This window comes from Lentinus tigrinus, assembly GCF_003813185.1.
Source record: "Lentinus tigrinus ALCF2SS1-7 unplaced genomic scaffold L226scaffold_4, whole genome shotgun sequence".
NCBI classification, from domain to species: Eukaryota; Fungi; Basidiomycota; class Agaricomycetes; order Polyporales; family Polyporaceae; genus Lentinus; species Lentinus tigrinus.
The window spans coordinates 378,720-404,670 of record NW_027137913.1 but is presented as its reverse complement, the minus strand read 5'-3'; the positions used below and the strand labels follow the sequence as shown (position 1 = coordinate 404,670).

The 25,951-nt window shown below is 55.6% G+C and overlaps 8 protein-coding genes across 8 annotated transcripts; 5 read left to right on the top strand and 3 right to left on the bottom strand.

Annotated features, from left to right (window-relative positions):
* Window positions 1–30: 30 nt before the first annotated feature.
* On the top strand, window positions 31–1,135 carry L226DRAFT_479752 (kinase-like protein; the record flags this gene model as incomplete). The annotated part of the gene is made up of 2 exons (XM_067676856.1): window positions 31–696; window positions 758–1,135. Coding segments are annotated over exons 1-2 (945 nt in total), but the record flags the coding sequence as incomplete, so codon positions are not given.
* A 1,265-nt stretch (window positions 1,136–2,400) lies between these two features.
* Window positions 2,401–3,943, top strand: L226DRAFT_550632 (kinase-like protein; the record flags this gene model as incomplete). Its single annotated transcript, XM_067682762.1, has 3 exons — window positions 2,401–3,129; window positions 3,192–3,574; window positions 3,596–3,943. Exons 1-3 carry the CDS (start codon window positions 2,523–2,525, stop codon window positions 3,941–3,943), a joined length of 1,338 nt encoding a protein of 445 aa, XP_067539568.1. The 5' UTR covers window positions 2,401–2,522.
* Window positions 3,944–3,956: 13 nt separating this feature from the next.
* L226DRAFT_609580 (uncharacterized protein) lies at window positions 3,957–7,343 on the bottom strand. The gene is made up of 5 exons (XM_067686070.1): window positions 6,997–7,343; window positions 6,817–6,943; window positions 6,430–6,539; window positions 4,241–6,381; window positions 3,957–4,184 (listed from the first exon to the last, which is right to left on the bottom strand). The coding sequence occupies exons 1-4, from the start codon at window positions 7,311–7,313 to the stop codon at window positions 4,305–4,307; spliced, it is 2,631 nt and encodes an 876-aa protein (XP_067539567.1). The 5' UTR covers window positions 7,314–7,343; the 3' UTR covers window positions 3,957–4,184; window positions 4,241–4,304.
* A 1,216-nt stretch (window positions 7,344–8,559) lies between these two features.
* On the top strand, window positions 8,560–11,086 carry L226DRAFT_543211 (uncharacterized protein; the record flags this gene model as incomplete). The annotated part of the gene is made up of 7 exons (XM_067682183.1): window positions 8,560–9,221; window positions 9,278–9,398; window positions 9,449–9,661; window positions 9,713–9,772; window positions 9,833–10,229; window positions 10,281–10,574; window positions 10,626–11,086. 7 exons carry the CDS (start codon window positions 8,560–8,562, stop codon window positions 11,084–11,086), a joined length of 2,208 nt encoding a protein of 735 aa, XP_067539566.1.
* Window positions 11,087–11,399: 313 nt separating this feature from the next.
* Window positions 11,400–14,144, top strand: L226DRAFT_455949 (uncharacterized protein; the record flags this gene model as incomplete). The annotated part of the gene is made up of 10 exons (XM_067675268.1): window positions 11,400–11,793; window positions 11,889–11,936; window positions 11,991–12,214; window positions 12,282–12,944; window positions 12,999–13,226; window positions 13,284–13,430; window positions 13,484–13,604; window positions 13,673–13,684; window positions 13,742–13,840; window positions 13,891–14,144. The coding sequence occupies 10 exons, from the start codon at window positions 11,400–11,402 to the stop codon at window positions 14,142–14,144; spliced, it is 2,190 nt and encodes a 729-aa protein (XP_067539565.1).
* A 768-nt stretch (window positions 14,145–14,912) lies between these two features.
* On the top strand, window positions 14,913–16,831 carry L226DRAFT_455376 (uncharacterized protein; the record flags this gene model as incomplete). Its single annotated transcript, XM_067675233.1, has 11 exons — window positions 14,913–14,996; window positions 15,054–15,239; window positions 15,298–15,407; window positions 15,468–15,907; window positions 15,964–16,019; window positions 16,074–16,104; window positions 16,161–16,364; window positions 16,421–16,494; window positions 16,548–16,615; window positions 16,673–16,702; window positions 16,759–16,831. 11 exons carry the CDS (start codon window positions 14,913–14,915, stop codon window positions 16,829–16,831), a joined length of 1,356 nt encoding a protein of 451 aa, XP_067539564.1.
* A 216-nt stretch (window positions 16,832–17,047) lies between these two features.
* On the bottom strand, window positions 17,048–18,262 carry L226DRAFT_237878 (uncharacterized protein). The gene is made up of 3 exons (XM_067673148.1): window positions 17,834–18,262; window positions 17,222–17,770; window positions 17,048–17,166 (listed from the first exon to the last, which is right to left on the bottom strand). Exons 1-2 carry the CDS (start codon window positions 18,121–18,123, stop codon window positions 17,230–17,232), a joined length of 831 nt encoding a protein of 276 aa, XP_067539563.1. The 5' UTR covers window positions 18,124–18,262; the 3' UTR covers window positions 17,048–17,166; window positions 17,222–17,229.
* A 3,104-nt stretch (window positions 18,263–21,366) lies between these two features.
* Window positions 21,367–22,594, bottom strand: L226DRAFT_530858 (uncharacterized protein). The gene is made up of 5 exons (XM_067679959.1): window positions 22,496–22,594; window positions 22,403–22,429; window positions 22,263–22,340; window positions 22,138–22,206; window positions 21,367–22,071 (listed from the first exon to the last, which is right to left on the bottom strand). The coding sequence occupies exons 1-5, from the start codon at window positions 22,588–22,590 to the stop codon at window positions 21,447–21,449; spliced, it is 894 nt and encodes a 297-aa protein (XP_067539562.1). The 5' UTR covers window positions 22,591–22,594; the 3' UTR covers window positions 21,367–21,446.
* Window positions 22,595–25,951: the final 3,357 nt, after the last annotated feature.

Genomic DNA, 25,951 nt, shown 5'->3' with positions numbered 1-25,951 from the left:
CCGTAGCGTTCACCCGCGCGGCTTGCATAGCCTTCACGTACGCTCAAGAACCGAGGCTGCTGGCCAGCACGGTCCAAACTCCCCGACCTACACAAGCACCTGTCTCCTCATACCCACTTTCTCCACTCATGACACTAGCCAGCGAGAACATACCCAACCTGGTCGGCTTCACTATCAACAAGGGCCGCTACAAGTTCATGCGCGTGCTCGGCTCGGGGTCTAGTGGCGTCATCTTCCTTGCGATCGACCGCAGTACGAACCCCCCAACGGAGGTCGCCATCAAGTGCATGATCAGGGCGAAGAAGAACACGCGCCACGACTCGTTGCAGATGCAGGAGATCGACTTCCACACGGCCATGTCCGCGCATCCAAACGTTGTCACCCTCCACCACGTGCTTGAGGAGTACCACTACATCTTCCTCGTCATGGACTACTGCAGCCGCGGCGACTTCTTCAACTACCTCATGCACAATCGCCACTATCGCGGCGACGATATGTGGGTTCGGCACATGTTCTCGCAGATTCTGGATGCGGTCGAGGCATGCCACCAGATGGGCATATACCACCGCGATATCAAGCCCGAGAACTTCCTGGTCGGTGAGGATGGCAGGCTCATGATCAGTGACTTCGGCCTGGCGACGAAAAATCTCTGGACAAAGACGTTCGGGGCCGGTAGCGCACTCTACATGAGTCCAGGTACGACTTCACTCCCTTCACGTTCGACGCCAGTGATTTTTGACTCTGTGCTCATGTCTAGAATGCATCGGCATCGAGGCACATAATTCCTATAACGCACAGTCCAACGACATCTGGGCGCTCGGTGTCATCCTCCTCAGCATGATATCGGGGCATAACCCATGGAACCAGGCGACGCCGATGGACCAATGCTATCTCCAGTATCGACAGGACATCGACTTCCTCCAGCAGCACCTCCCCATCTCCGATGCCGCCAACCAGCTCCTCCAGCGAATCTTCCGCCGCGAGTTCGTGCGTAATATCACTCTCGCGCAGATCCGCGCCTGTGTCGAGCAAGTGGACTCGTTCTACATGCACCCCGAGGCCGTCCGGGGTGGCGGGTGGAATCTCAAGAGTGCGGCGCGCTCGTACTTTGGTGGGTCCCCGAGGGAAAAGCACTACTTTCCCCTGACCGCTGCTGCCGCATCCCAGCCCGACCGGCACGAGGTGGAGGAGGGGGTGTACGTGTACGAAATGGGGCGGTCTCCGACGTCGGATTCGCAGATCACCCCTTCGTCAACTGTTGAGTCGACGGGTCCTGCCACCCCCGAGCTGCGTGCTCAGCACATAAACGTTGAAGTGCCCCCGCCAGAGGAGTGTGCGCAGGAGTCGGCGTACACAGCGCCGCCGAGTCGCTCAGAGTCGATGGTCTCGCCGCCGATCAAGCGCGAGACGGACGTGCCATCGTTCCTGCGTCGATTTATGGACCGTTTCGCCGCCGATGTCGTACAATAGTACCCTTAGCCTTATACTCTCCCTGTGTTCGTAGTAACTTGGTTAATCTTGGTTTAGTCGTAGTAGCTTGGTTTACTCGGTTGTACACGGTATTACTTACCATCCTGTCATTAGGACTACTTTGTGTTTGCACGTCTCTACAGTTCAAGCTACTTATCCAGATGTGTATCGATAGCTTGCATTCGTATTGGTGAAATAGTATTGGCGTCCTTTCAACTTGAACCTAGTCGAGGTTTCCATCCTCGAGCGCTTCACTTCTTTGTTTAGTGCCGCCCAGGCGGCTACGATACGGCTCGGCATTGGCCGGTAACCGGAGGTACGTAGCTGAGTGTTCGCCTTCAGCCTCAATACTCCTTCCTGGCTGATGACTGACTGTAGACCGATTGCGAACCCTCCTCAAGACTTGCCGCTAAGGCAGTCGTTCGGAAAGACATACCTTATCACGGTTTGATATTGACCGAGATTGTCCCCCCGCATAATGGCGGATGTAGGGAGTGCGGACGCGATCATAATCCAGCCGCAAGGCCACAGTCCTGGTGTGTTGTAGGACGTCGTTCATACCAATATGACCTGGGCTGATCTGAAATCTTCGCTAAACAATTGCGATCTGTCCTAGGATGGTTGGGATCGTGACGACAACCTTCCCTCCGTTAGTATTCGGTCTGCTTTGTGTCCGCCGAATACGCGAACTTAGTCCCGCTTAGGGTATCTCCAGCGCACATCCGACTACCCGACCCTCCCTATGTGCGCAGCGGCCAGCGACCTGGCTCGCGGATGGCCATTACAAGTATCCGCACCAGTGCACTAGAGGGCTGTCCGTGCCCTCGCCCCACCCATCCCGACGGCTCTTCACCCGATTTGGTATCCTTGACGCCCCCTCGACGAGCTTGCTGAAATCTATAAAGCTAGCGTCGTCTCATAGTAGTTCGACATCATTTCCTGCCTCCCTCATCCTCCTGTAGCAAGCCTATAGGAATAACATAATTCGCCTTTGCTCTCCCTCACGCACGCCCACACAACCTCACCCCTACCCCTCCTCCCAACTCATAGCCATGTTTTCGTCTTCGCCTTCACCGGAATCCAGTGGTTCCAAGAGCTCCGAGTTCCTCGGTTTCGAGGGCATGACCATCGCGGACGGTGACATAGAACTCCTCGAGCTGCTCGGCCATGGTGCACAAGGTGTTGTCTTCCGAGCGATTCGCTCGGACGACACCAGTCCAGAGCCCAAGCAGTACGCCGTCAAGATCATGGAGAAGGCGTCGCCGAACACCAGTCACTGGCGGGGCCAGCAGCGCGAGCTCCGTGCGCACATGGAGGTCGCCGACCACAAGAACGTCTGCGGTTTCTACGGCTACTACGAGACCTCGGAGCTCATCTACATGGTTCTCGAGTATTGCCCAGGAGGTGACCTTCTCCATGCTCTCATCGAGCGCCGCCTGTACACCCGCGACGACGAGCTGCTCAAGAGCATCTACGTCCAGCTCCTCGATGCCGTCCAGCACTGCCACGAGAATAACATCTACCACCGCGACCTTAAGCCGGACAATATCATGATCAACGGGGACGGCACAGAGATCAGGCTTGCAGACTTTGGTCTCGCCACGACCTCGAAGATCAGCGACAACTTTGGTCACGGAAGCCCACCCTACATGAGCCCTGGTGAGTCTCCTCCGTTGTTCTGAATAGGATCTCCATTCGCTGACTTGTATCCGTGTCTCTAGAGTGCCTCGGCCAAGACCTTGGCTACGAGCCCTTCTCCACAGAGGCGAACGATGTCTGGGCGCTTGGCGTCATCCTCTGCAACCTCGTTGCAGGGCGCAGCCCATGGGGCTGCGCCATGATGAGGGACAAGCTCTTCAGGCGGTATGTCCGGAATCCGGGTTACCTCCGCGAGATGATGCCCATCTCGGCTGAGTGCGCGGACATCCTCGAGGCCACCTTCCACCCGCTCACGTCCAGACGCATCACCATCCCCGAGCTGCGCAAGCGCATCCTCGAGACTAAGACGCTGTTCATGAGCGAGGAGGAGCTCGCTAAGGGTAGCAGGTCCCTCCAGCAGCGTGCCGCCTCGTATTGGCCGAAGCTCCCTCCTCTGGACCCCCCGGTGGAAGCCATCCACCGCCAGTCCATCTGCGCCGATGAGGAGGCTATCGCCATGCTCGGCCAGGTGTCGAATCCCTTCTGGAGGAACGCGATCGTGAACATGCGCTTCGAGGACGAGGACGGCCACCTCGTCATATCCCCGTCGACCGGCATCCCGCTTTCCGAGTCCTCTTGTTCGAGCAGCTCCAGCATTGAGTCCTCGGACTATAGCTGCAGCTCTGGAGAGGAGAGCAAGGGACCATGCACCCCGGCGAGCAGCGCTCAGAGCCTCGCCACTGACTTCCCGTCGAACGAGAAGATCGACAAGGCGCTTGTACCTCCCATCGCACGGAAGGGCACTCGAGTCGTGATTGCTGTCCCTGCGGCCTAACTTGTGCATCCTCCTGTCTTCTCACTCGAATCTATGCTCTATGCTCAACCAACCGCTACCATTCCAGAGGATCACGGTTCCAATGGATATGCGCATTGCTTCACCCTTCCCAACTCCTCTGTCGGGCTGGTCGTTTCTGAGATATGACTTGCGCAATTTGTATATACTATGCAGAGCGTGGAATGTACTGTTGCGACGCGATCGAATAGGATAATTTATGGCTACAATACTGTGTGATGTCCTGAATTTGTTTCAGTAACCTCGCACAGTCACATATTATCATCATTATTCACTCACCTGAGTCCAGTCCGGCTGCACTGCTCTCCATCTCAAACCCCAACCTGCCACCTCCATATATCCATTAAGACGACTCGATCAGCTTCTTCGTCTCAATGGCCTTCTGCTTGAACTCGTCGATGCGTCGTTCGCCGTCCGCCTTCAGCTGCGCGTACTGGATCTCCATCTCTCGCCGGATGTACTGCTCCAGCGTCATCTCCGTCTCCTCCTCCGTAAGGCTCGCCAGCTTCTCGATCGGCAACTGAGCAAGGAATGGATGAAAGGCGCGGGGTGACTTCGGTGCCGTGCCCACATCCTCCGCCTCTGGGCTGGGAACACAGGCATCACTCTCCCGGACGGGAGATGGAAGCGCAGAACGATGTACAGCAGAGACGGGCGTACTGGGGCCGGGAGGCTCCAGCTCAGCAAAGACGCTAGGTGTCACTTCTCTGGCAGGCTGGGTACGGACAGGGCTTGTCGGAGGCTGCTCCTGCATCTGCACGTCTACCATCTCGACCTCCTTCGTCTGTGAGCGCGGTGGCTGCGGGGGGACTACAACCTCGACCTTCAGCTTCTTCTTCGACCCTTGACTCGCGGGTTTCTTGACAACGCCGTTGGCCGAGCTCGTGCTTGCCATCCGAGACACAGGCGCTTTGCCCTTCGCTGCAGGTTTCGCAGGAAGGCCGTGCACGTGAGTCTCCTCTCCATCCGAGTCAATCTCGATAACCTTCAGCGAGTCCTTGTTGAGCTTGCTAGGGGGTCGGGTTGCGGATGATCGAGACGATGACGCCTCGCTGGATGATCGAATTGCATTTGCAGCAGGACTTGGCTGCCTGCTGGAATCACTGTTGGCAGGTTTCGAGCGAGATACCGTTCGCGCACGCGCCTCCGCCTTCACGGGCTCTAGAGCCTCCAACTTCTTTGGCGGTCGTGACGAAGGGTGAGACGGCTCGTCGATGTCCATCTGGTCCGCGTCCGGAGGGGGCTCTGCGGTGGCATAGCCAGCATCTTCCGACAGCGAAGACTTGCTCTCGTGCGAAGGTTTGGGGGAGCGCGACGTGGCACTACGCCCAGTCTCAGTTCGAGCATGCCCTTCCTCCTCCATCTTTTCTCCGGGAACAACATCGTCCATATCCGACGCCGGTGGTTCCGCCTTGGCCTTTGACTTTGAGACCGCCCTACCCTTCAGCTTCTTAGGCCGTGCTGACGCTGGTTCCTCCTCTTCCTCGTCCTCCGTCTTTGCTGCTACCTGCTTGCCCTTCTTCTTCGGCGCTGGAGCAGAGATCACAGGCACTTCGTCCTCTTCTCCCTGTTTGACCTTTGCCTTAGACCCGGACTTGGTCCTTGTATGCGTCCTCGTTGAACTGGATGGCGCCGCCTCCGTCTCCGACTCCATGTTCGCTTTTGACCGAGTCCTTGCGTGTGTCTTCTTCGCCGGAGGCGGTGGCGCAGGCTCTGCGTCCGTCTCCGCCACAGGGTCTTCAGCCTCTCCTTGGGCTACCGCCACCTTCTTCTTCGTGGAAGCCGTCGTTTTCGCTGCAGTACTCCTCGGTGGCCGACCACGCTTTTTCTTGGGTGGGTCCTGCTCGGGTTCTGGTTCCGGCTCCGGTTCCAGCTCCTGCATCGCGATGTCCTCATCAGTCGCCTCCTTCGTAGCCGCGGCCTCGTCCTCTTCTTCTGCTATGGCGGAAACTCGAGCCTTCGTTCGTCCACTCGCCTTCTTCTTCGCCTTCCCGCTACGCCTCCCTGCATCGCTCTCGCTTCCCCCCTCCGTCTCCTCTACGTCCGAGCTGACTGTCCTGCTTCCAGGTGTCTTTCCGGTCGTGCTTGTTCCTCGGGTGGAGCGACGGGACGCGGGCGTTTTAGCCGTGACGGATGATGCGCGCGCAGAACTCGCTTTACTTTGTCGACCGCTCGAGGGCCTGGGAGCGTAGGTATCGGAAGGAGTGGCGGCGAGTTCATCGTCGGAATCTGCCGCTGTATCGGTCGCTTCTTGTGCAGCGGTCTTTCTCAGGGTTTGTGAAGCTGATCGCAATGGGGCCTTCGGTGCTGCCTTGGATGCGGGACGCTTCGCGGTGGACTTTCCGAGCGGATTGCTTGCATATACCCGCAGAAACATACAAGAAGTACCCTTCTTCTTATCTCGTTTGAGATGCTCGTCACTGTAAAATGGTTAGTGCAGCGCGGCAGATCACAGTCGCAGTACATACTATGGGTCGTCATCATCATCCCAGCCACTGAGGGTAAGATTGCAGTACAGGCAGAGGGCAGTGTCGTCACCCGGTTCCGTGGAGTTACATATGAACCCAGCTTTAGCCAACTATCAAACAAGTTAGATCTGTGGTCGGTATAGCTCATGGAACACATAATTGGAGTCTCTCGATGCGACAAGTTGGGATTACCGCCGTCAAATGCGACTCGACCCCAAGGTGACTCTCAATCAATACACAGAGCCCCAGACCACATCGTTATTGACCCATTGTTCCGACCTGGGTATAGGCATCTCCACCCTAGGGCCGCGGTTCCGCCGCGTTATATGCCCGCAAAGGGCGATTGCAGGTATACACTGGCGCATACATATCAAATCAAATACTCACAGCTTTGGAATTTGCACCATGTCCGTTTACAGCATCGTGTGGCCATGATACCTTCGAGAACGTCTCTAGACGGGCCTTCTCCATAGCTTTGCTGGTGGGATGACGCGCCGGATCGGACAAATCGTAGCTGGCGTGGTTTATGTAGCCAACTGCAGCAGCCAGACAGTGAACGACGCGTACCTCTCGCCTCCTGCGCCTCCCTGACATCGGACCATGGCCCAAGCGCATGTTTTGGCGCACTTGTCATAGTGTATCGAGAACGGATCATCCTCTGGCTCCCATCCCGCTACGCCCTTCTTGCACATAAAACAGGTAACATTGTCCGGATTTGCGGGGTCAGGGTCGAAGTAGAAGCCGGCCTCTGAGAGGCTGTCCGGGGTGGCTTTGAACGACGACGGATGAGGCCATTTCGAGGAGGACGAAGTATGCCTAGTAGAAGAGGCCTTTGACCGCTTAGACTTTGAGAATGAATCCAGACGAGCTTGAAGGTATTCCATCACCGCTGGCAGAGGCGAGTGGAGGTGAGGGACGAAGCACCGCGACCACCGCCCAGCGCCTTCCCGGCCAAGTGTCGCGGTGTGACTGGGAATCCGTCACAGGTCACATAATGTGACCGACGCGACCGAGTCGCGGTCGTCGGTCACGGTGGTCGCTGGAGTTCGAAGTCAAGCAAGATCTGCTTGGACCACTCCTCCAATGTTCTCCGCTTCCCTTTCGACATCTCTGACCTCAGAATCTCTGTTTACGACCGCTTAAACTCCCTCTGATACCCTAATCCTCTGTATTGGATCATGCAACGCACTTACAGCCGCAAACGGAACCAGCGCCGGTCATTTCCAACCGAGACTGGCTCGGACGGGCCACTGTCCCCTGAACCCACTCCAGCCAGGCCCAGGAAGCGGCAGAAGATAGAGGTCGAAATCGTAACTCCTCACGATCCCTCCCATGCTGAAGGAGTAAATACTATGACTATACGGAACGGTGCAGGTACGTATCTCCTCCGTGATATTGAGATGTATACCCAGTACAACATCCTCCCTTTGAACTACTGCCACGAGCTTTCATCTGGCTTGATACAACTTTTTGCGTGGCTATGGTAACAACTCCGAAGTGCATTTATGCGCCGGACTGTAGCTGGTCCCTTATGTCCGGTTCACCTTGGCTTCTACGATTGATGCTTCTCCCGACATTGCTGGCAGCTGGTATGAACAGCTGCGCAAGAAGTTGCGGAAAGAACGAGATGCCCTTCGCGGGGCTGTTCTTCCTCCAGCCTTTTCACAGTTCGGAGTAGCGGACGACTAGACACAGTCCGTGTCCGCTCTACGCTGCTTCCGACCGATGCATGCTCTTCTCTGTGTTAAAGAGCAATGCCGATTTGTCCTTTGACTGCACAGACTTAGCGTTTTATGGCCTATATGGACGCAAGCGAACTGCGGAATTCTCTGAATGTTACGGCTGTGTCGAATGCTGATACGTTTACGCCTGGCAGGTAACAGAACGCCTTCACCGAATCCGCCGACACGTGCACAAACCCCCGTGCTGTCTACGACGCCCCCTCCCCCAGTCACTCCGCCGAAGCTTGCGCGCGCTGTTACCAGTTCCGCGGTCGAGGCAAGTCCTCGGTCGTCATCTTCCCGGAAGCCCGCCCGGGACCTCTCCGACATCTTCTCTGCGTTCGGTACCCCCACTTCTGCTGGTTTGCCTCGATCATCGTCAAAGTCGCATGTTGGTATCGCTCGGCGGATGCTCGGTCGCTCACGGACCGAGTCTAGTGTCATCAGCATCAGCAGTACCAGCGAGCACGGTAGCGTCGAGCCCGTCTCCATCCACGGCACTCCCAAGAAACTCCGCGCATTTGTGTCGGACAGCCTGGTCGGGTCACCCTCCTCCCGTACTCAATCGCAGTCTCCATCAAAGCCTCAGCCCCCCGATGACATCTCTTCGCCGCCAGTTCGACCTTCACTTACAAATACGAACGTGAGGACGTACGCCGGGAAGTCGCGTTCTTTCCTCGTCGCTCTGCCTCAGTCTCAGGCCGCGTCCATGGGCGTGGACGCATCGCTTGTGGATAACCATAACGCAATGCTGGTCGACAGTCATGAGGACGATTTCGAGATCCGGGAGTCATACACGGAGCTGAGACAGCGATGGGGTGTCGACGCCTCTGAAGATGACCCCAGACCGCCTTCTCCGCAACTGTCTCCCTCTCCAAAAAGGAAAGGGAAAATGAAGGGGTTGCCTAAGCAAGCTGCGCCCATACGATTTTTGCCCAACGGCATGATGAACGACTTGAAGAGTATAACAGAGTTGCGCAGCAAGGGAGAGTCTCGGAGGTTCCTTGACGAGGTCGGATACCTTTTCGAGGGTCTGGAAGCGAAGGGCGCACTGGGCGTCCGGAGGAGCAGGTATGTGAGCCAGCATTGAGCATCTCCATTTGTCTACAACGTTGATGCATTGCAAGTGCCCTGGAAATTGTGACCAAGCTCTGTGACGTCGACTTCGCTCGAAGGGCAAAGGCGGCGGACTTTCTTGGTCGAGCTTGGGAAGTCCTCAGGGAAGCGGGAGCTGGAGCCGGAGACAAGGTGCGTCACAACTACTGCTTCCCAGTGCTTGTCTTCACTCCCTCGAACAGGTGCTCGACTCCATCCTGTCGTTCTACGCCGCACTGGTCGCACGAGATCCTACAGACCTGTTGGATCTGGCCTCCAAGTCTGACTTCGCCTCCACTCTTCATCACATGCTGACTTCTTTGGAGCACCTCAACGATCCACTGTGGTTGATATCTACATGTGCCGGGACTGGAGAGTTGAAGGCAGCGGGTATCTCCAAGGCCGAAGTGACGCTGGTGAGTTTGTCCGTGCTGTGTGGTGTGTTTCGTACTCATCTGCCTGCGAAGTTGAGCGGCCTTCAGCGGTTGGTGCGAAAGAAATCAGGTCTCTTCGATGAAGAGGATCCAGTGAGTAATAGCTGATCGTTGATGACGTGACATGATTTTGAACATTCTTGTTCCGTATAGATTTCCAATCGTCTGTTGATATCGCAGGCGTTGGTCGTTGTATCGCCATCTGCGCATACGTTCTCTCACCTTCCGTCGCTAATTCAGAGTCTGACATCCGAGCTCAACCTGCTACCCTCCCGCGTCGATGCTTACATCTCTGGCCTATTGTTATTTCCGCCTGAGGGACCGACTTCTTACATGGATACCCCATCAATTCTACACCTCGATAATTGCTTGAGACTCCTGGACTCGTGCCTCCTCGGATCGTGGTCCATAACCGGGGATGAAGTGGGTGCCCAGACCCAAAGGCTCAACGCACTCCGCGAGGAGGGTTTCGCGAGGGCCGTTGTAGCTCTTTGTGTTAGCTGTAACATTATTCTTCAGGATAATAGCCTGGAGGAACATCGATCTTCAGGCGAGTTCTTTCCTCTCAGTGCGGAAGAGTGTAACTGAATGAAAGATACAGCGGCCAGATGCATCGAGTCCTCTCTACGCGTGTTAATAAATCTAACACACGAGGACTTGCCGTGGTGTCGCGCTCTGCTCGAGGACGACTTTACCATGCCTGCCATCGTGAACCTGATCATCATGGCACAGCGTCAACGTCGAATGCTGGAGAAGCGGACGAACGCTGACGAAGCAGACTTGGAGGAAGTGGACAACGCCGCTCATTGCCTCGACCGGCTTTGTCTTGCATTAGGTCTCTTGACGAACCTCGTGCAAGCGACGCCAGAAGGGAGGCATGTGATCGGAAACACACGTATGTGTCTGTTGATTCTGTATTGCGACAATTGCTGACAATCATACCCAGTGGTCGACTTTGACTGTCCTGGTCAGCGACGCTGTCTCCGAGGTTGTACCTGCCCTTCGCGCACAGGTGCGCTCGCCTGCCTAGGGCGAATCTATACGTACTATTCCAAGTCGCAAAACGAGGTGGACGCTGTTGTCCGTGGACACATGGCTGTGCTCTTCGGTCTGCTCATGGAGCGCTCTCCTGCGAACCAGCACACCCTCCTTAATGCTCTGCCCGGGCCCGATAACAGGAGCAAGCTCGCTATACTCCTGCAGCACGCGCAAGACTTTACCCTGTTCTACGTCGCGTTGTCGAGGAAGATGGCCGAGGCGAGTCGGGAGGGGGACGCGGACGAAGAGGACGAGGAGCGTATCCTCGATCAGCCCAGTGCATCAGGCAGTGTCCTGAGAGATACGAAGGGCGAGACTGTAGCCAAGGGCGTCGTCGCGTTCCTTAAGAGACTGAGAGACGACAGCTAGACGTTTAATACTTCGTTTACGCTCATGACATATCGCCCTCATCCAACACGTAGCTCATTGTATCCTACCTACCATGTATGTTACTCAATTGAACTGGTGTGTCGTCCTGGAGTCTAGACCCTCGACGCGATCCTGACGTAAGCCAGATATCACGGGACCGCGTCGACGCGACGCGGTTCAGGTTCGTTTCGCACGGCAAATCGCGGAATCAAACACCACCCTTCACGTTTCCGTCACAGTGACTGTTTTTGTGCCTGTTTCGCTCTCTCTCCCTCCTTCCACGGCGACCACGACGACCACGACCTCAAGCACGATGACCAAACAGACCCTGATACCCGCCTCCGCCCCGACGTCCCCCATTGTACACCGCAACAAGCAAAACCACAACCCGACGACCCCGCAGCGGCCGCTGCATCACTCGGCGAGCGCACAGCGCTACGCGTCCCCCCTCACCCCAGCGACGACTTTCTCAACCCCCTACACACCTCTCAGTCTTCGATCCTTCTCCTCAAATGGCTCGAGCATCGCGACACCTGCCTCCGCAGCGATGGGCCGCCGGCGGAATCTGAGCCTTTCGCTGTCGCCTGAGGTCCACACGCACACGCACGCCCAGAATCGGAGCCTTGCCGACATTGCGCAGAACTGGAGAACGAGAGCGAACGAGAACGGCATCAAGGTTGCCCCGGGGGATGAGTCGAAATATCTCAGTGAGTATACGCGCCCGCTTCGTGCCTCCGCAGTCGCGTCGCAACTGGCTATATGCGCCTCGAACCTTCCCTCGCTGACCAAACGACACTTACAGTTGACGACTGCAGCGTTGGGGACCTCAGCGTATCCTCTATCGATGAATGTATGTGCCGTTTTGCGCTCTCGTTTGCGCCCCCTCTGACCAACATGCCCACAGCCCTCCTCCCCGCCCACTTCCTCTCTAGTCAGCGCCGGGCTCGCGCCCTCTCACACGCTCAAGCACCGCTTGTTCCAGTGATGGAGAATGTGCAATTAGCTACACCCAACCGTTCCATGCGCTCCATCGGCATCTTGAACACACCTCCGCCCCAGCCCTCATACCGACTTCGTGGAAGCGTGACCGATCCCGCACATACCCGCCGACGGCCTGCATTTGAACAGGTAAGCCCCTTTTGTCTTCGCGCATTGTTTTCGGTCCCTATATGCGCCAATGTTTGCTCTATTATAGACTTCTGAACTGTACGACATCGACGAAGACGACTATGCTCCATACCCCCAAACCTTCTCTCCGCCTGCCCATTCTCAAACTCTTCCACTCTCGCTGCACGATCCATTCAACACCTCCAACATATCGCTGTCTTCTATCTCACATCTGTCCGAACCAGTCCAGTTTTACGAAACGCCACAATACTTCCCTCCGCAGTTCCAGCAGACGCCCGCTCCGGCCTCCAACTGCTCCGTGTGCGGCCAGGTCAAGGATTCCCTTGCGATCTTGAAGCCATGCTCACATCCTCTGTGCTCGACGTGTCTCACGAGCGCCCTCAACATCGTGGGCGAGAAGGACATGGAGTGCGCGATGTGCCATGCGAAGGTGGACGACTTCACCCTCTGCAAGAGCGGCCCGGAGTTTGGCGCTCCTGCTACATCGGAGTCGAAGCTACAGCGCATCATTGAGGAGTGCAGTGAGATTGAGGAGTTCGACAGCGGTATCGGTTTGTTACCTAGCAGTTTCACCGGGAAGGGGATCGCGGATGTCAACCTATTCGACGAGGATGAGTTGTTCATGGACCGTGCGCAGGGTGCCTCTACTCCCGTCGCTAGTCCCCATGCCTCATTCACCAGCGGCAAGCTATCTGAACGTGTGGTTTTACGCATTGACAATGTGCCTTGGGTGCGTATCACCAATCCCTGTTACAAGTCTTATCTAACTTATCTGCATTTCCAGGACATCACACCTCCAGCGATTGCTGCTTGGTTGAAGCATCCTGTCGAGCGTGTCCACGTCCTTCTGGACCGCAAGGGCAAGACTCTGAGCCATGCCTTCGTAGAAATGGCTGATGAGGAAGCTGCCAAGGCGGCTTTGCGCACCTCACAGAACGCTGTGCTCGGCAAGGGCAAGCGTGCACGTGGAGTGACGGTCACAAGAAGCAGCCAGGAGGAGCTGATGAGAGCTGTGTGTCATGTTCGGCCGTTATCGCAATTCGCTCTAACCTCCTCCAAATGTCTTTAGCTTTTCCCTTCCTGGCAAGGCAACTTCGATGGGTCGCGGCCCTCTCTCGCTGGGCTAAGCAACGAGCATGTCATCTCCACCCTCCAACGCGGTTTGATCTCCGAGGCCGAACTCAACTCCCTCCTGCACCTCATCAAGTCTCCGGATGTAAGTTGTTTCCTCGCTTAAAGAGGCGGATGATGACTGACAGCCACTTTCAGAGCCATTTCCTCAAAGTTCCGTCGCTGCCCTTCTACTCATTGATCAGCATCCTGTCGAAGTTCCCCGCGGACGACGACAGCCGAGTATTCTGGTCTGGCAACTTGCGAGATTCCCTATATGGTAGGTAACGTCAATTGAACTAATTTGTCTGCATATTGTTGATTCGTGACTTGCGCTTCTCTCAACAGAAATCACTCATGGTACGAGTTCCCTAAGTGTAAGCCTGTCTCGTTCGCTGAGCGCCTGTTAATGCCTAGCTGCGGTGCAAACATTGATGGCACGCGTCGAGGACAACCCTCTCTCCGACTGGGGTACGCTGCTCAAGCATATTGTGCGCGCTGCCTTGGACTGCCCAGGTGAGATAACCCTTATGATTGTTGCCGTGATGTGTACTCAACCCTTGTAGCGTTCACTTCCGAGCAAATGGGCAAGTTGTCGGATCTTCTGGAGGCAACCGTTCCTCAGGCTACCTCCTCACCTCCCTCATCACCTTGTTCGCGAGGTTCTGCGACAAGTAGTCGGCAGTCAACCCGAAGCGGGCGCGGAGCACGTTCTCCGTCCAACCTCGCCTCTGACGCTGTCGGCAACCTCGCCAAAGAGTTCGGCGTTGACCCGCTTGTCGTCGAAGCGCTGGCACTGCGGCTGGCCGCCATCCATTGATCGCCCTCTCACTGCCCTCGGACCATACCATGCCTCTCTCCTCATGCATGCATTCCCCTCAGTAGATCGGATGGACCTCAAAATTTCTTTGTTCTCTCATGGCTTTCACGACTGGTCGCTGGGTTTGGACGCGCTCGAAGCTTTCCCCTTTACGCTGTCGCTATGTTGATCGTACGCATTATACTCGAATCTCCACCTTTATCCCGTCGCTATCTTCTGCTGTGTTGCGTTTGTTGTCTCTGTTTATGATTCGCCATAAGTTACCTAAAGTCATATGTGTATGTATCCCTCGCACCCCTTCACCGCTGTATCCCTCGCAATGACCCCCAATGGAAAGAGCATTTCGTTTTAGGGTTTCGTCGTGGAGCCTGGGCACACGTGTGCACTTCGTGGTAAGTTCTCAGATGATACTTGGTTTCCCTCTTTCTAACGTTGGCTTAACGCGGCATGTCGTTGTGCATTCCAGGACGGAGCAGCTGATTTGTCTTCGGTAGCATTAACTGAGCTAAAGTTGGCTTATTGATACGTAGGTGCAGAGTTCTCATCCGAATCCTTCCCCCCCGCTTCGCCGTTGCGTCAGGGTGCCGTCATATGATACCTCGTGCTCTCGATCCAACTCATTCGCGAATCCGTCGGGACCCCAGGATGCGGTTTTTTCGAGTATCGCGATGTATGGAAGAAGGCATAGTTCGCATGACCCTGCGAGGGTGCATACTGTATATAAGAGAGGCCCTTTATGTCTTCAGTGGGGCAACGCACCTGGCGAAGATGCATTTCTCACAAATTCTCTTCTCCCTCGTTGCAGTCGTTGCGACGTCCGCAGCAGCCCAGAACAGTTCGAATGTCTTTGATGTGAGTTAACAATGCCAGCCATTATGGTGTAAACGCATTGATTTTGGTGGTGTCTAGTTTCCGGAGTATCCTCCGCCGCTGACTCCGCCACCGAACCAAACCATCGCCGATGGTATCGCGCCATTGCCGCAAAATGAGACGAACCAAGATCCTGCCCTCGCCCAGGCGAAGATTCACTTTGACACTGGCCGGTTTGGGCCTGCTATCGAGCTCGTACATGCTTTCTTCAACTTCTGGCCGACGGTGAGTCAGATTTTATATATGACGACTCTATTGCACTCACTGTATTTGGACTTCATAGGGAGTCGCTGTCAGCAGCGATGGTAGTGTCTTCACTTGCTTCCCTAGAGGAAACGAGACCTTCACTTTGGCGAAGCTCAACAGCAGTACCACGGAAGCTCCTTTCCCGAAGTCAGCATGATTTTGCTCGTATATGACGTCTTTGGGGATGACTAACGACCACTTCTGCAGCGAGGACGCCAACACACCACCGTCATTTGTGAACCAATCAAGCCCTGCGTTCAGTATCGCCACAGACAAACTCATCTTCGTGCAGTCCGTCGTAGTCGACGGTCAGGACCGTGTCTGGGCTCTGGACACCGGTCGACCTCGCATCAATGGGTCCATGCTTCTCGCCGCCACTCCAGGAGGTCCGAAGCTTGTAGGTTACGACCTGAACGGGACGACCATTACCACTATCACCTTTCCGGACAGCGTGGTGGCATCCGACTCGTCCTTGAATGACGTTCGGTTTGACCTACGAGGCGACGGCTTCGCTTACATCACCGACAGCTCAATGCAGCGTCCCGGCATTGTTGTCGTCAACTTAAAGACCGGTGAATCATGGCGACATCTGGATGGCCACCCATCCGTCGTACCAGAGGCCGGCTTCGTACCTTTCCACAATGGAAGTAAGTGGATCTGCTGCATACGTAGAGATGCAGCGACTCTGCTCACCGATGTCCAGTCCCGACGTACCTCCACCCCCCTACGCCTCCGAACGCAATCACATTCTTCAACCGCGTATGTCTGGAACGATTTGATCATCCAGACGCCATACTGACTCTGCGTGAATAGTTCGCGGTCGACGGCATTGCTCTCTCCGATGGTGAGTGGTATCTGGAAAGATCGGACATCGGTTGTCGCTGAAAACGGGCATTGCAGACGGCGAATTCCTCTACTATGCTCCGCTTGCTGGACGTCGGTTGTGGCGTGTGCCAACTTCAGTCCTGAAGGTCCAACCATCCTCGACAAACCCGGATGCAACGGTGCTGGCCCAACAGGCAGTGCAGAACATGGGGGATACAGGGAGCCATGTTGATGGCCTCGAGACGGATGATCAAGGTTTCATTTATGTCTCGGCTCCAGGTATGACAGGCATTTCCGCACCGGGCGACTCATCGCACACCCATCGCACCGTGCAGAGCATAACGCTATCAACCGATTCAACCCGAAGACCGGGAGGATAGAACCCTTTGTCCGCGATCCTGCCATTCAGGTGAATCATTTGTGATTCGTTTCGAAGGGTAATTGACACCGTGGTGTGCCCAGTGGCCGGACACGCTCGCAGTCGTGTCGCTGAAATCTGGTGGCAACTTCCTGTACTTCACAGCTAATCAGTACGTCCGTGTCGCGTTGGAACCCTGCACCCATGCTCACCCCGGAACGTTCGTTAGGCTATGGCTCAGCCCTGACTATCAGAACGGGTGAGTCCAAGGGTTCTCCGTTCTCCCCTCATGTGCATGCTCATTTGGGGCGATAGGACGGACCTGCGTACGAAACCGTACGCCATGTTCCGGGTGCCGATAGAGGGCGGCATAGCCTCGCAGACGTAATCGCATAGCGTAGGATTGGACGACATCCTCTTGGGCCCGTTGCACCTCAATTGCGCGTCGTCCTGCGAGGAGAGCGTCCTGCGTGTCATCTTACGCAGGCGCCGTGAAGCGAAGTGCCACCGGTATTACCACGCCACTCTTGTAGTACTCTCAGTTCCAACAATGTCCAAGCATATTTCCCAGCCAGACCGAAAGTCCTTGAATTCCCCATCGATACTGTGTTGACCCGCCTCCTCATCGATTCACCGCACCGCGACCTCAAGGCCTCCCGGCTTAGTCCTTCAAGTTCGTGCAACGCGTGGATCGATCTTCACGCTTGGTTCCTTGTACGATGGCTGGCGGGGTGGTGGAATGAGCAATGCCCGCACGAGATACGATCAATCAACTCACCATCGAAGTCATCCACTCGGAGGTTGCTGTCCAAGCGCTGGGCAGCCCGCGGTCTGGTGGCGTTTGAGGGTATCCTTGCGAGCGAAGGTCCCGTTGCAGTACATGCACCGCTGTGTCATGGACTTGACATGACACTCGGCGATGTGCTTGGGTATGTTCTCGAAGAGCATCTCCTCGCTGCGACAGCAGTTTCCCCATTTGCAGCGCAGGCGGTCACCGCGTGGGGCGTGGTGGTAGTCGCGGAAGTGGCGGCGGAGGCCGCCGTGGGATATGTCATCGAGGATGACCTCGCAGCCCTCCCACTCGCAGCGCTTCTTGTTGACACTGTCAACGAAGCCGGTGTAGGAGTAGTGTGGGCTAGTGGTTTCCCAATGTTCATTGGGGAAAGAATCCATGGCATACGAAGCGAAGTTTGTTATGTATGTTGGGGTGGGGTATGGGGGTATAGCGTCGAGAAGTGCTAACGGGTTGGGTGGGCCCAAGCCGTTGACTGTGGGGTAGTAGGGTGTGGGTTCGCAGAAGAGGTCTTGGTCGTCGCAAGGGGGTGAGCTTGCGATGGGGGTCGTCAGCCTGGTTTCAAAAACGAGGGATGTAGCAGCTGTATATACTCACGGAGTTGGACTTCCATGCCAATACGGCCCGGCTGGGGGTGCTACACCCTCCTGGTTTCCGCACGGAAGGGGCGTGAACGTTGGTTCAAGGGTCCATTCGTGCAAGGTCTCCCGCCCTATCGGAATGGAGGGACAGACTAGATGACTGACAGGATGAAGGCCCCCAGAGGGATGGTGGTCAGGAAGCCAGAGGTTCGATGCCTGCCGTCCATATGAATGGTGCACGGGCCATGAGAGTGAATCGAAATGCAACCTCCGATCGTGCGGAGATTCGAGTGAGTTTCGTGGCATGACGCTCAGCTGAGGGGCGACAGACAACGAAAAGGGGACAAGCTGAGTGAGATGACTTCAGTCGTCAAATTCACTCGTCCCCTTTAACGGGATCGCAGTGACATCGCCGCATCCTGGCTTCGATCTACAATGCAGTGTCCTAATCGGCAGGAAAGAAATAAGGTTCATGGTTCAAGGTACGAGCTACGGTGGCGAAAAAGAGGTGGAAAACATACAATGTCTTTCATATAGAGAGCCTGTATCAAAGATCGGCCTTTCCTGTGTGTATGAAGGCCAAATGGGACCGCATGGGTCAGGAGAGGGCCAATCGTTGCTCGTTTGAGGGAACGTGACGCCTCACTTGATCAGAACTAGTACGAGCAATTGCTCGAGCATATTCAAAGCTTGGATATCTAGAAGCGGGTCTTAACGAGTACTCAGGCTAGTTGACCCAATAGCTGGATATCCAGACACAGCCCGCGGACGTGCCCGAACCGATGCCGAACCTCCCTTAGCGCTGGGGCGCCGAACCCAGATATTCGCAGCGCAAAAGACGCTCATTTCGCCGATTCCACACACGCGGATTTCATACGGTTATCCTCATCGTATCAGTAGCAACAGAAGAATCCGTGGAAGCCTACGTGGGGTGCCTCTGAGGTATCGTTCAGCGGTTCAAGCAAGTGTCTGAGCTTGAAGTTGTGCCGCTTGCCCTCGGATATTAGGTATGGTCCTCGAACGAAATTAACTTGGAAGAAGTGCATAGGCGTCCGAACCACTTCCATGTCAACCTCGTCTGAGTCCAAGGTTGCCTCACTACAGATGCACACCCTCAGACCGGGAGGATGGACGGGAGCTCCGGCTGACAAGCCCGATGTTATGATCGCACGGTTAGCTGATGGCAGCTTTGGGAGACTGATGATCTACGACGTAACACGTTTCTTGCGCCTTTTTTCGCCCTGACGGCATCGATCCTCGAATCGCGCGGACCTTGTGCTGCGGTCTTATGACATGGCGTTGCAAGAGCAGCGGGGGTGCTCGCTGGACGTATGGAAGCGCGAATGGCAGGCTTTCGTACCGTACGTTCGTGCTGCCATAACTCCTACGCCAGCGAACGGCAGCTGTAGATGTACATCTAAGACATCCTGCAGAATCAGAGAATTGCGATTACACTATGATCGACGATACGATCGGGGTATTCCGAATGCAGAGCAACTACCCCAGGGCTGCAATAAGTTCTTTAAATCAAATTGGCGAGAGCATACCTTCCCAAGGAAATGGGGTTTACGTTACATTGGCTAACCCTGTCGATCTCTGTGCTTTGTGCACATGGGCGCCGCTCAATGCGACCAGGACAATGTAACGTTGCCGTGGCAGGCCACAACGCCACGGTGGCGACTTAGTGAGACTCCTGAGCACCTGTAAGACACCGCAAGTCAACAACAGCTCAGCTAGGTGTAATCCAAGAGGAACTCTTACCTCACGAGTCGCGGTAAGTGGGACAAATGTAGGTAGACGCACAGACCGCGGGTGATGAGACCCACGCGGTACAGGACTCGAGTCGCGCGCCAAGGAGACTGCTAATAGAAACCCAGGAGATTTTTTGCCATATGTGGCCCGCCTGTGATAGTGGGAATTCGGCAAGTTTCATGAGTAGTGAGTGAGTGGTGCCACGCGAAATATGACTACCTCGTCTGTTCGCCGATGGAGCCTCAGAGGCACCAGATGCCTGCATCGCATGATACTCCGGCATGATATAGCTCTGGATATCTCGATTCTCATGACCTGCTGATTACTGGCTGCAGACATGGCGTCAGATGCTCGAAATGTTAGACACCGTGTTGTTGACAGGATGAGCGTGTTCGTACCTGCGCGAGTCAATCGAGTCTACAACTCGATTGACGATGATGCATAGATGTATCTTGATTCTTAGAACAGAGCATGTGGCACCTCTTGTAACCACATCGGCTGTCCGCTGTCTCCGAGGGCCGCTCACCGTTCACCAGGACAGCGGACAGCATCGTCCTTTGGTGAGTCGGATGTTCCTTGCAGCGGTACCGCCATATATTCAAGTGGTCGTAGTATATCACAGAGACGTCAATGCGTCCTATGGATGGTGTGGTTGTGAGTAAGAGCAGCCCGGTCGACTCCGATCGCCACGGCTATCGACGTACTTCATTCAACTCGTCGCGAGATGGCCAAGTGACCTGCCCTGTATGCTCACTTGGGCGACGCGTTGGAAGAGAAGCGTTGAAAGTGCAATATCCGCAAGTTACAATTCGCCGCAGTGCCGGTACATGTGTGGTTTCAAGTCAAGTTCGAGAGGGTCACGGTAGCCGCTGCGTCACGGCTGTGACTTTTGGTGGCGTGGCAAAAAGTGGGCCGTCACACTACGGGCGTTTGCAGAGTCTCTGAGGTAACTTCCGACCCTCCGCATTCCGGCACGTCGACGTTCTGGACGATACATGATTTATGATTGGCGACTCATTGCATCCGTTGGCTTAGTGCGATATTGCATCTCAGGGCGGTGCATGCGCGCGGTTCAAGAAGACGATCCCCGTCGGGCAGATGTCCGAGAGTCGGGACGGCAATGGTCCCGCCCGAGTGTACAACGTGCTGCGACGGGGGACTTACGACATGACCGACGTGCTACGAGTGTCTTGGACTCAAGGTCAGATCTTGGGCATGGGCGACTCCTCCCCGGCTGCCAGTGAAGTACGCCGGAGGAAGACCCCTGGTGCGCACTCACTGGCACTCCCGACCCCGGAGGAAGGGAGGTGTTGGCTCAGGTTCCATTCGTAGATGGCATGTTATTCCCTCAAGTCCATGCGTAACCTCCGCATACTACACGATTTTTTTTTTCAATTGCACGGAACTATTTATACAATGGGATAACTGTGTGTTATGTGATATGGATGGAGAGATACTGCCAGCATAATGACCTCTCGTGCAATGCCCCCCACGCCGGGCCTGTATTGTAGATCCAGCGTCCGGAACCTGCACTGTACAGAACGTCCACGTTGTACCCGGAAGGCGGCGACTAATCATCGACCATCCCGGCACACCGTGACATGATTTTCGACCTAGATGAACCCATAAATACCCTGACGAGCTAGCCTGAGAACTTTCCGGGAGTAGCATGTACGAAGCGAGTAAAGTAGCGGGCAAGATACGAGAGCATATCAACACCGAGCCTCTCAGTCAAGAAGGAGCCTACATGCGAGGGTGAGTCCACTACAATCATACCATCGAGCCGCACAAGACGCACAGTGAGAACCAAGGCAGCCTCAGCCAGCGACCCCTCAGCCACCACGGCCGGACCCCAGGCGAGCCCCAGGGAGAGACCCTCAGGTACTTGAGTACGTCTGCCCAGCGTGGCCGACAGTGTTCGGGCAGAACGCCTTGATGTGCCGAGAGAGCGTGTCGGCGCGCGCAAAGTCCGCACCACAGTGAGGGCATTGCTTCGTCATGTTCCTGAGATGGCACTCGGCGATGTGCTTCCCAAAGCTGGAGGGGAACATGTCCTTGCCGCAACGCCCGCCCCAGGTGCACATGCCACGGTTCCGGTTGTCAGTGACAGCGACTTCATGGTACTGCCTGAGGTGGCGCGCGATACCCGAGGGAGAGGTGTCTTCGACAGGAACGTTGCACCGCCGGTCGCCCCACTCACAACGTGCACAAGCAGCAGCGGTCGGCTGAGCAGCGGAGCCTGCGGGATGGTTGTGGGGAGCGGCGAAGGAAAAATTCGGCGGATAGGGGGCAGAAGGGAGGGAAGCAGTCGAGCCGGGGTAACGAGAGCTTGCAGGGAGACTCGAGCTTGGAACAGAGGAGTGAACCCTGCGAGAGTCGTAGGACGCATCGGCCTGAGCATAGTATCCTGGACGTTGATGATCCTGCTGACGCTGCACATCAGAGAGGGCGTAGGATGAGGAGTTGCCATGAGCATAGCCCTGAGAGCGAGCCAGGTCGTCTCTGAGCAGTGACAGAGAGGCACCTTATTCAATGCATGGGCAACACGCGAGGGGGATTGTAACTCACGGAGAGGAAGAAGATTGCCAGCCACCACGACGGTCCGAAGAAGCATGCGTATTGTACGCGGCGGAAGGACTTCCAGAAACGTGTCAATCAGTACTGATTAGTAACACAGCTCGAATGTCACTCACGATGTGCTACCGTAGCTCTGGAACTGTCCTGCGTGGTAGGGCTGATGAGCACTAGCTAACGGAAGCGCGGCACATCTGCTTTGGTGAGTCAAAGGAATGTGAGCAGGGATGGAAATCGAGAGCGCATGGGTGATACATACGATTCACTGTGTGCATAGGCAGGAGAGCTGCACGTTAACGATGAAGACGCGTGTCAAGGCATGTCCGACACCATGAACGAAATTGACGCATACGCGTACGGGGGGCTCATGGTCACCTGGCGACTGGATGGTGTGGTGTTGAGGAAGGTGTTGAGCGATGCAGAAGGCACGACCGAGGGTGACTGCATGATGACTAGGGCGAGGGACGTAGTCGGAATCCGAGGAGAGCGAGAGCTTCCCTCCACGAGGTCTGCTACGCTCTTAAGATGTGCAAGGAGGAGAGTCGCCGGTGTGTCTGGACAGGCACCGCAGTGGTACGGTGGTGGCAAGGGGTGAAGGAGGTGGAAAGCAGGGGTGGGGTATGAGGGTGGTGTGCGGACAAATATCCGCCTTACATAGCGTCGGTCATGTTTGGGCAGCCTGATGAGTCGGCTAGTCGCGCGGAGCTCTGTTCGGCGACTAAGGAGCGAAGCCCTGAAAGCCAACTACGAAAGCGCTAAGCTCAGTGCCACGAGGAAAGTTCCGTGACTCGACGCGTGTGCATGTCCATCCTCAGATGAGAACCTCGCACTGCCGAACCCTGACGCGGACGAGGGCACATCGACCCCCGTTTCCCATTCGCTCGCAACGGCCAAGCAGACTCAGAAAGAACAGCGCGCGAGCATAGATCGTGCGAAGATGTCGGAGGTCCCACAGCCGGTTACGTTGGTGCTTCACAACGGGAGGACCAGCACTCAGGCCTCAGGCGACAAGAGTATCCATATCATGATTACAGTGGGCACAATCATCGGTTCGCGGGCGCGCGGTCCTCGGTTGCTGTAGCAGGTATGCTCGCTCTCGTATGAGAAGGCGATTCCACAGCCCTCCAGCACACACAGAAGAAGCTTACAAGCACCTCCGGAAGAACAGCTACAGGGAGAACGGAGAACACACAAGAGCCCGTTATCGATAGCCCCGGCCTGTTAGAAATTTGCATGAAGATGGACAGTAGCATTGTTTGAACCGCCCCCCGTAGACTGTCAAGCAAGTATCAAGGCTCAAGCATGAATGGATCTCAGCATCAGAGAGAAAGGAGGGTATAGGAGTGGAGATAGTGATGGTACAAGGACAACATGAGGTTCATGTAGATCCGGGTCAACGGCGCCCACGGGTCAGATTCATTCGGCGATTGTCCCCGCTCGAGGCACAGCCGCTCTCCTCCGACTTGGGCGGTCACTCCCGCCGCGTACCTTGTGCTGCCACTGCTGCGGCGAGCTCAATAAGACTCTATCGCCCGGACTTCTCGGATGGACCAAGACTCTGGTATGTTCGCTCACGTTATCTTAAACGTTCCAACGGAGGGAAGCTTGCACAGCGATGGCTTCCTGATTGTTCAGGATGCAACTACACGAGGCACAAGTATGCGTCCATTCGTCTCCGGACTGATTGACTAACAATGACTCGTCATTCAACACTCCATTTTCGTCAATCAAATCACAATAAAATCACAATAAGCTGCGCAGCTCTGACATATTCCACTGCAGCAATCCGAGCGTTCATGATAGACAGTTGTAGCAAGTCAGATATGACGCTCGGATCCATCATCCGGAATCACTTCTGCTCATCGCGCAACATACGTACTGCGCTCCAGCAGCGCCGAGAATTCAGTTGGCAACAGATCTCGAATACTTCTTGCTTCGCAGGCCCTTGCGCCAGCGTTCTACACTGCCCGGCTCGTTCTACGTGACAACCCCCGTACGTTTGCGCACCCATGGGAAGTATGGTCGCCTTCAAGGTTCGTACCCTGGGTCCAGCTCTTGTTCCAGGAATATCGCTCATTGGTTATTGGCGATAGTTCATGACCTCATGACGCTTCCTTTGTTCCGCCGTCTCGGACGGTTACGAGAGCTAGAACGCCCAATCTGTTGTCGCTCTCTCTCACGTCTAACGCCATCCCAGGCTCTGTTCGATGTCCTGCAAGCGTCAGAAGATGGACTGAGTGGCACCATTGGTGCCACTTGTTCGATCCCGTATGCAAGATCGAAGCCAGAAATCTCCCTCAGGACCCAGCTTGCTCTCAGGGCGCGCTCGTGAGCTCACCTAGGCAGTGTGTGTGATGGTTCCACCTGAATGTGAGTGCCACCGAATTTGTGGATGCTCGTTGTGTGTAGTATACTCACCGCAGTGAGAGTAAGGGTAGAAAAGAAGGTTCACAGCACAAGGGCATCCCAGCGTTCCGACTCCGAGCCATTCACGGCAGAAGGCTCGACTTCTCCCCCTTCCAAGATGACGGTGGGATCTCTGCCTAATCTGAGCATAGTCGAATTCAAAGAAGCACAGCTGAGCCCTGGATGCTCCGGTCTTCCGAGCAACTTCGCTGCTACCGCCCATGTCTCCGACGGATGTCCGACACGAAGGCGGCTCGAAGTGCTCCCTTGATTCTCGAATACCAGTGATCCCTGGATACGCCATCATGCTCTCACCGATCACTCAAAGAGTCCGTCTGATGCTCCGCCTCTGCAGCGCAATTGTCATCCGGCGTCCAAGTATGCTATTCAATGGGTATGTGTGGGCACCGCCTTGTGCGCCACGTGTAAGCTGCAAGGTTGGATGGAGTCCTCCATATCGGGCATCGAGAATCAAAGCGATGTATACGTGTCCACACAAGTCAGTATTCGTGTACTGCTGTGGATACAGTGGTACGTATCTCGACGCTCGCTTGTGACACCTCACTGACGCGACAGAAAGACAAGGGTGCATCGGGTGCATTCATCACCGTCATTGGGCCATTGGATATCTGCGCTTGCTCGCTACTGCGTCTGCAGCACACCCTATGAAGCCGCCTCGGGATGACGGTATGACCCGATCCCACTAGTTGGTGCCCGTGCGCAAACCGCGACACTCTCACCAGGGTACAGGTGTCTATGCGCAAGCACATGAGCTGCGTGACCATCTGCGACAATATCGCAAGTCTCCTCGCTTGCGCGTGAAGCGAGGCGAACCACGGGTTGGCTTCGCGTATCCAACACCGCCGGCGTGGTGGCTATATCCCATCAAACTCAAGGACCAGAGCGGTACAACGAAACAGATTCCCCAGGCCGATCAGTCTCGATCTCTCATATGACGCAAGACGCCGACATGGGGTGGTTTGTGGGTCCATTGATTCTGACGGGAACTGAGGCTGGACGGCTATACTTTCGAAAAAAGATTTCCAAAGGCACTGGAGAGAAGGAGATAGAAGAAGGACATCACCGCTCGGGTATCTCGCCCAACGTAACCTTGCCCTCGACATTGTTCCTCATCTGTTCATCGGTCGTTGTTCGCCTGTCAGAACTGTGCAGTCTCTCCGCGCTCCGAGGAGTGTTCGAAGTAGCTAGTTGCGGTTGCCTTGCATGTCATCTTGTTTGACAACTTCTTATGTTGAGTCACACACCCTTCGCGCATCACAAGATGCGCACAGTATCTTTGGAGAATATGTTACAGCAACTAGTTATATAGTACATTGGCCGCCAAAGGCAGGGGAACTATTAATGTACATATCGGTAGGCTAAGAGGCGACTACTGGACTTT

What these genes read in the sequence shown, in the direction of transcription:
- L226DRAFT_530858 (XM_067679959.1), bottom strand. Translation starts at nt 22,590, where the DNA reads ATGCAGTCACCCTCGGTCGTGCCTTCTGCATCGCTCAACACCTTCCTC. An exon ending in ACCATGAGCCCCCCGTACGC is followed by an intron (nt 22,430 to 22,495) that starts GTATGCGTCAAT and finishes GTTAACGTGCAG; the next exon opens with CTCTCCTGCCTATGCACACA. An exon ending in GCCTATGCACACAGTGAATC is followed by an intron (nt 22,341 to 22,402) that starts GTATGTATCACC and finishes GACTCACCAAAG; the next exon opens with CAGATGTGCCGCGCTTCCGT.
- L226DRAFT_237878 (XM_067673148.1), bottom strand. Translation starts at nt 18,123, where the DNA reads ATGCCACGAAACTCACTCGAATCTCCGCACGATCGGAGGTTGCATTTC. An exon ending in TGGCATGGAAGTCCAACTCC is followed by an intron (nt 17,771 to 17,833) that starts GTGAGTATATAC and finishes CCCCATCGCAAG; the next exon opens with CTCACCCCCTTGCGACGACC.
- L226DRAFT_609580 (XM_067686070.1), bottom strand. Translation starts at nt 7,313, where the DNA reads ATGGAATACCTTCAAGCTCGTCTGGATTCATTCTCAAAGTCTAAGCGG. An exon ending in ATGGTGCAAATTCCAAAGCT is followed by an intron (nt 6,540 to 6,816) that starts GTGAGTATTTGA and finishes CTTGTTTGATAG; the next exon opens with TTGGCTAAAGCTGGGTTCAT. An exon ending in GATGATGATGACGACCCATA is followed by an intron (nt 6,382 to 6,429) that starts GTATGTACTGCG and finishes ACCATTTTACAG; the next exon opens with TGACGAGCATCTCAAACGAG.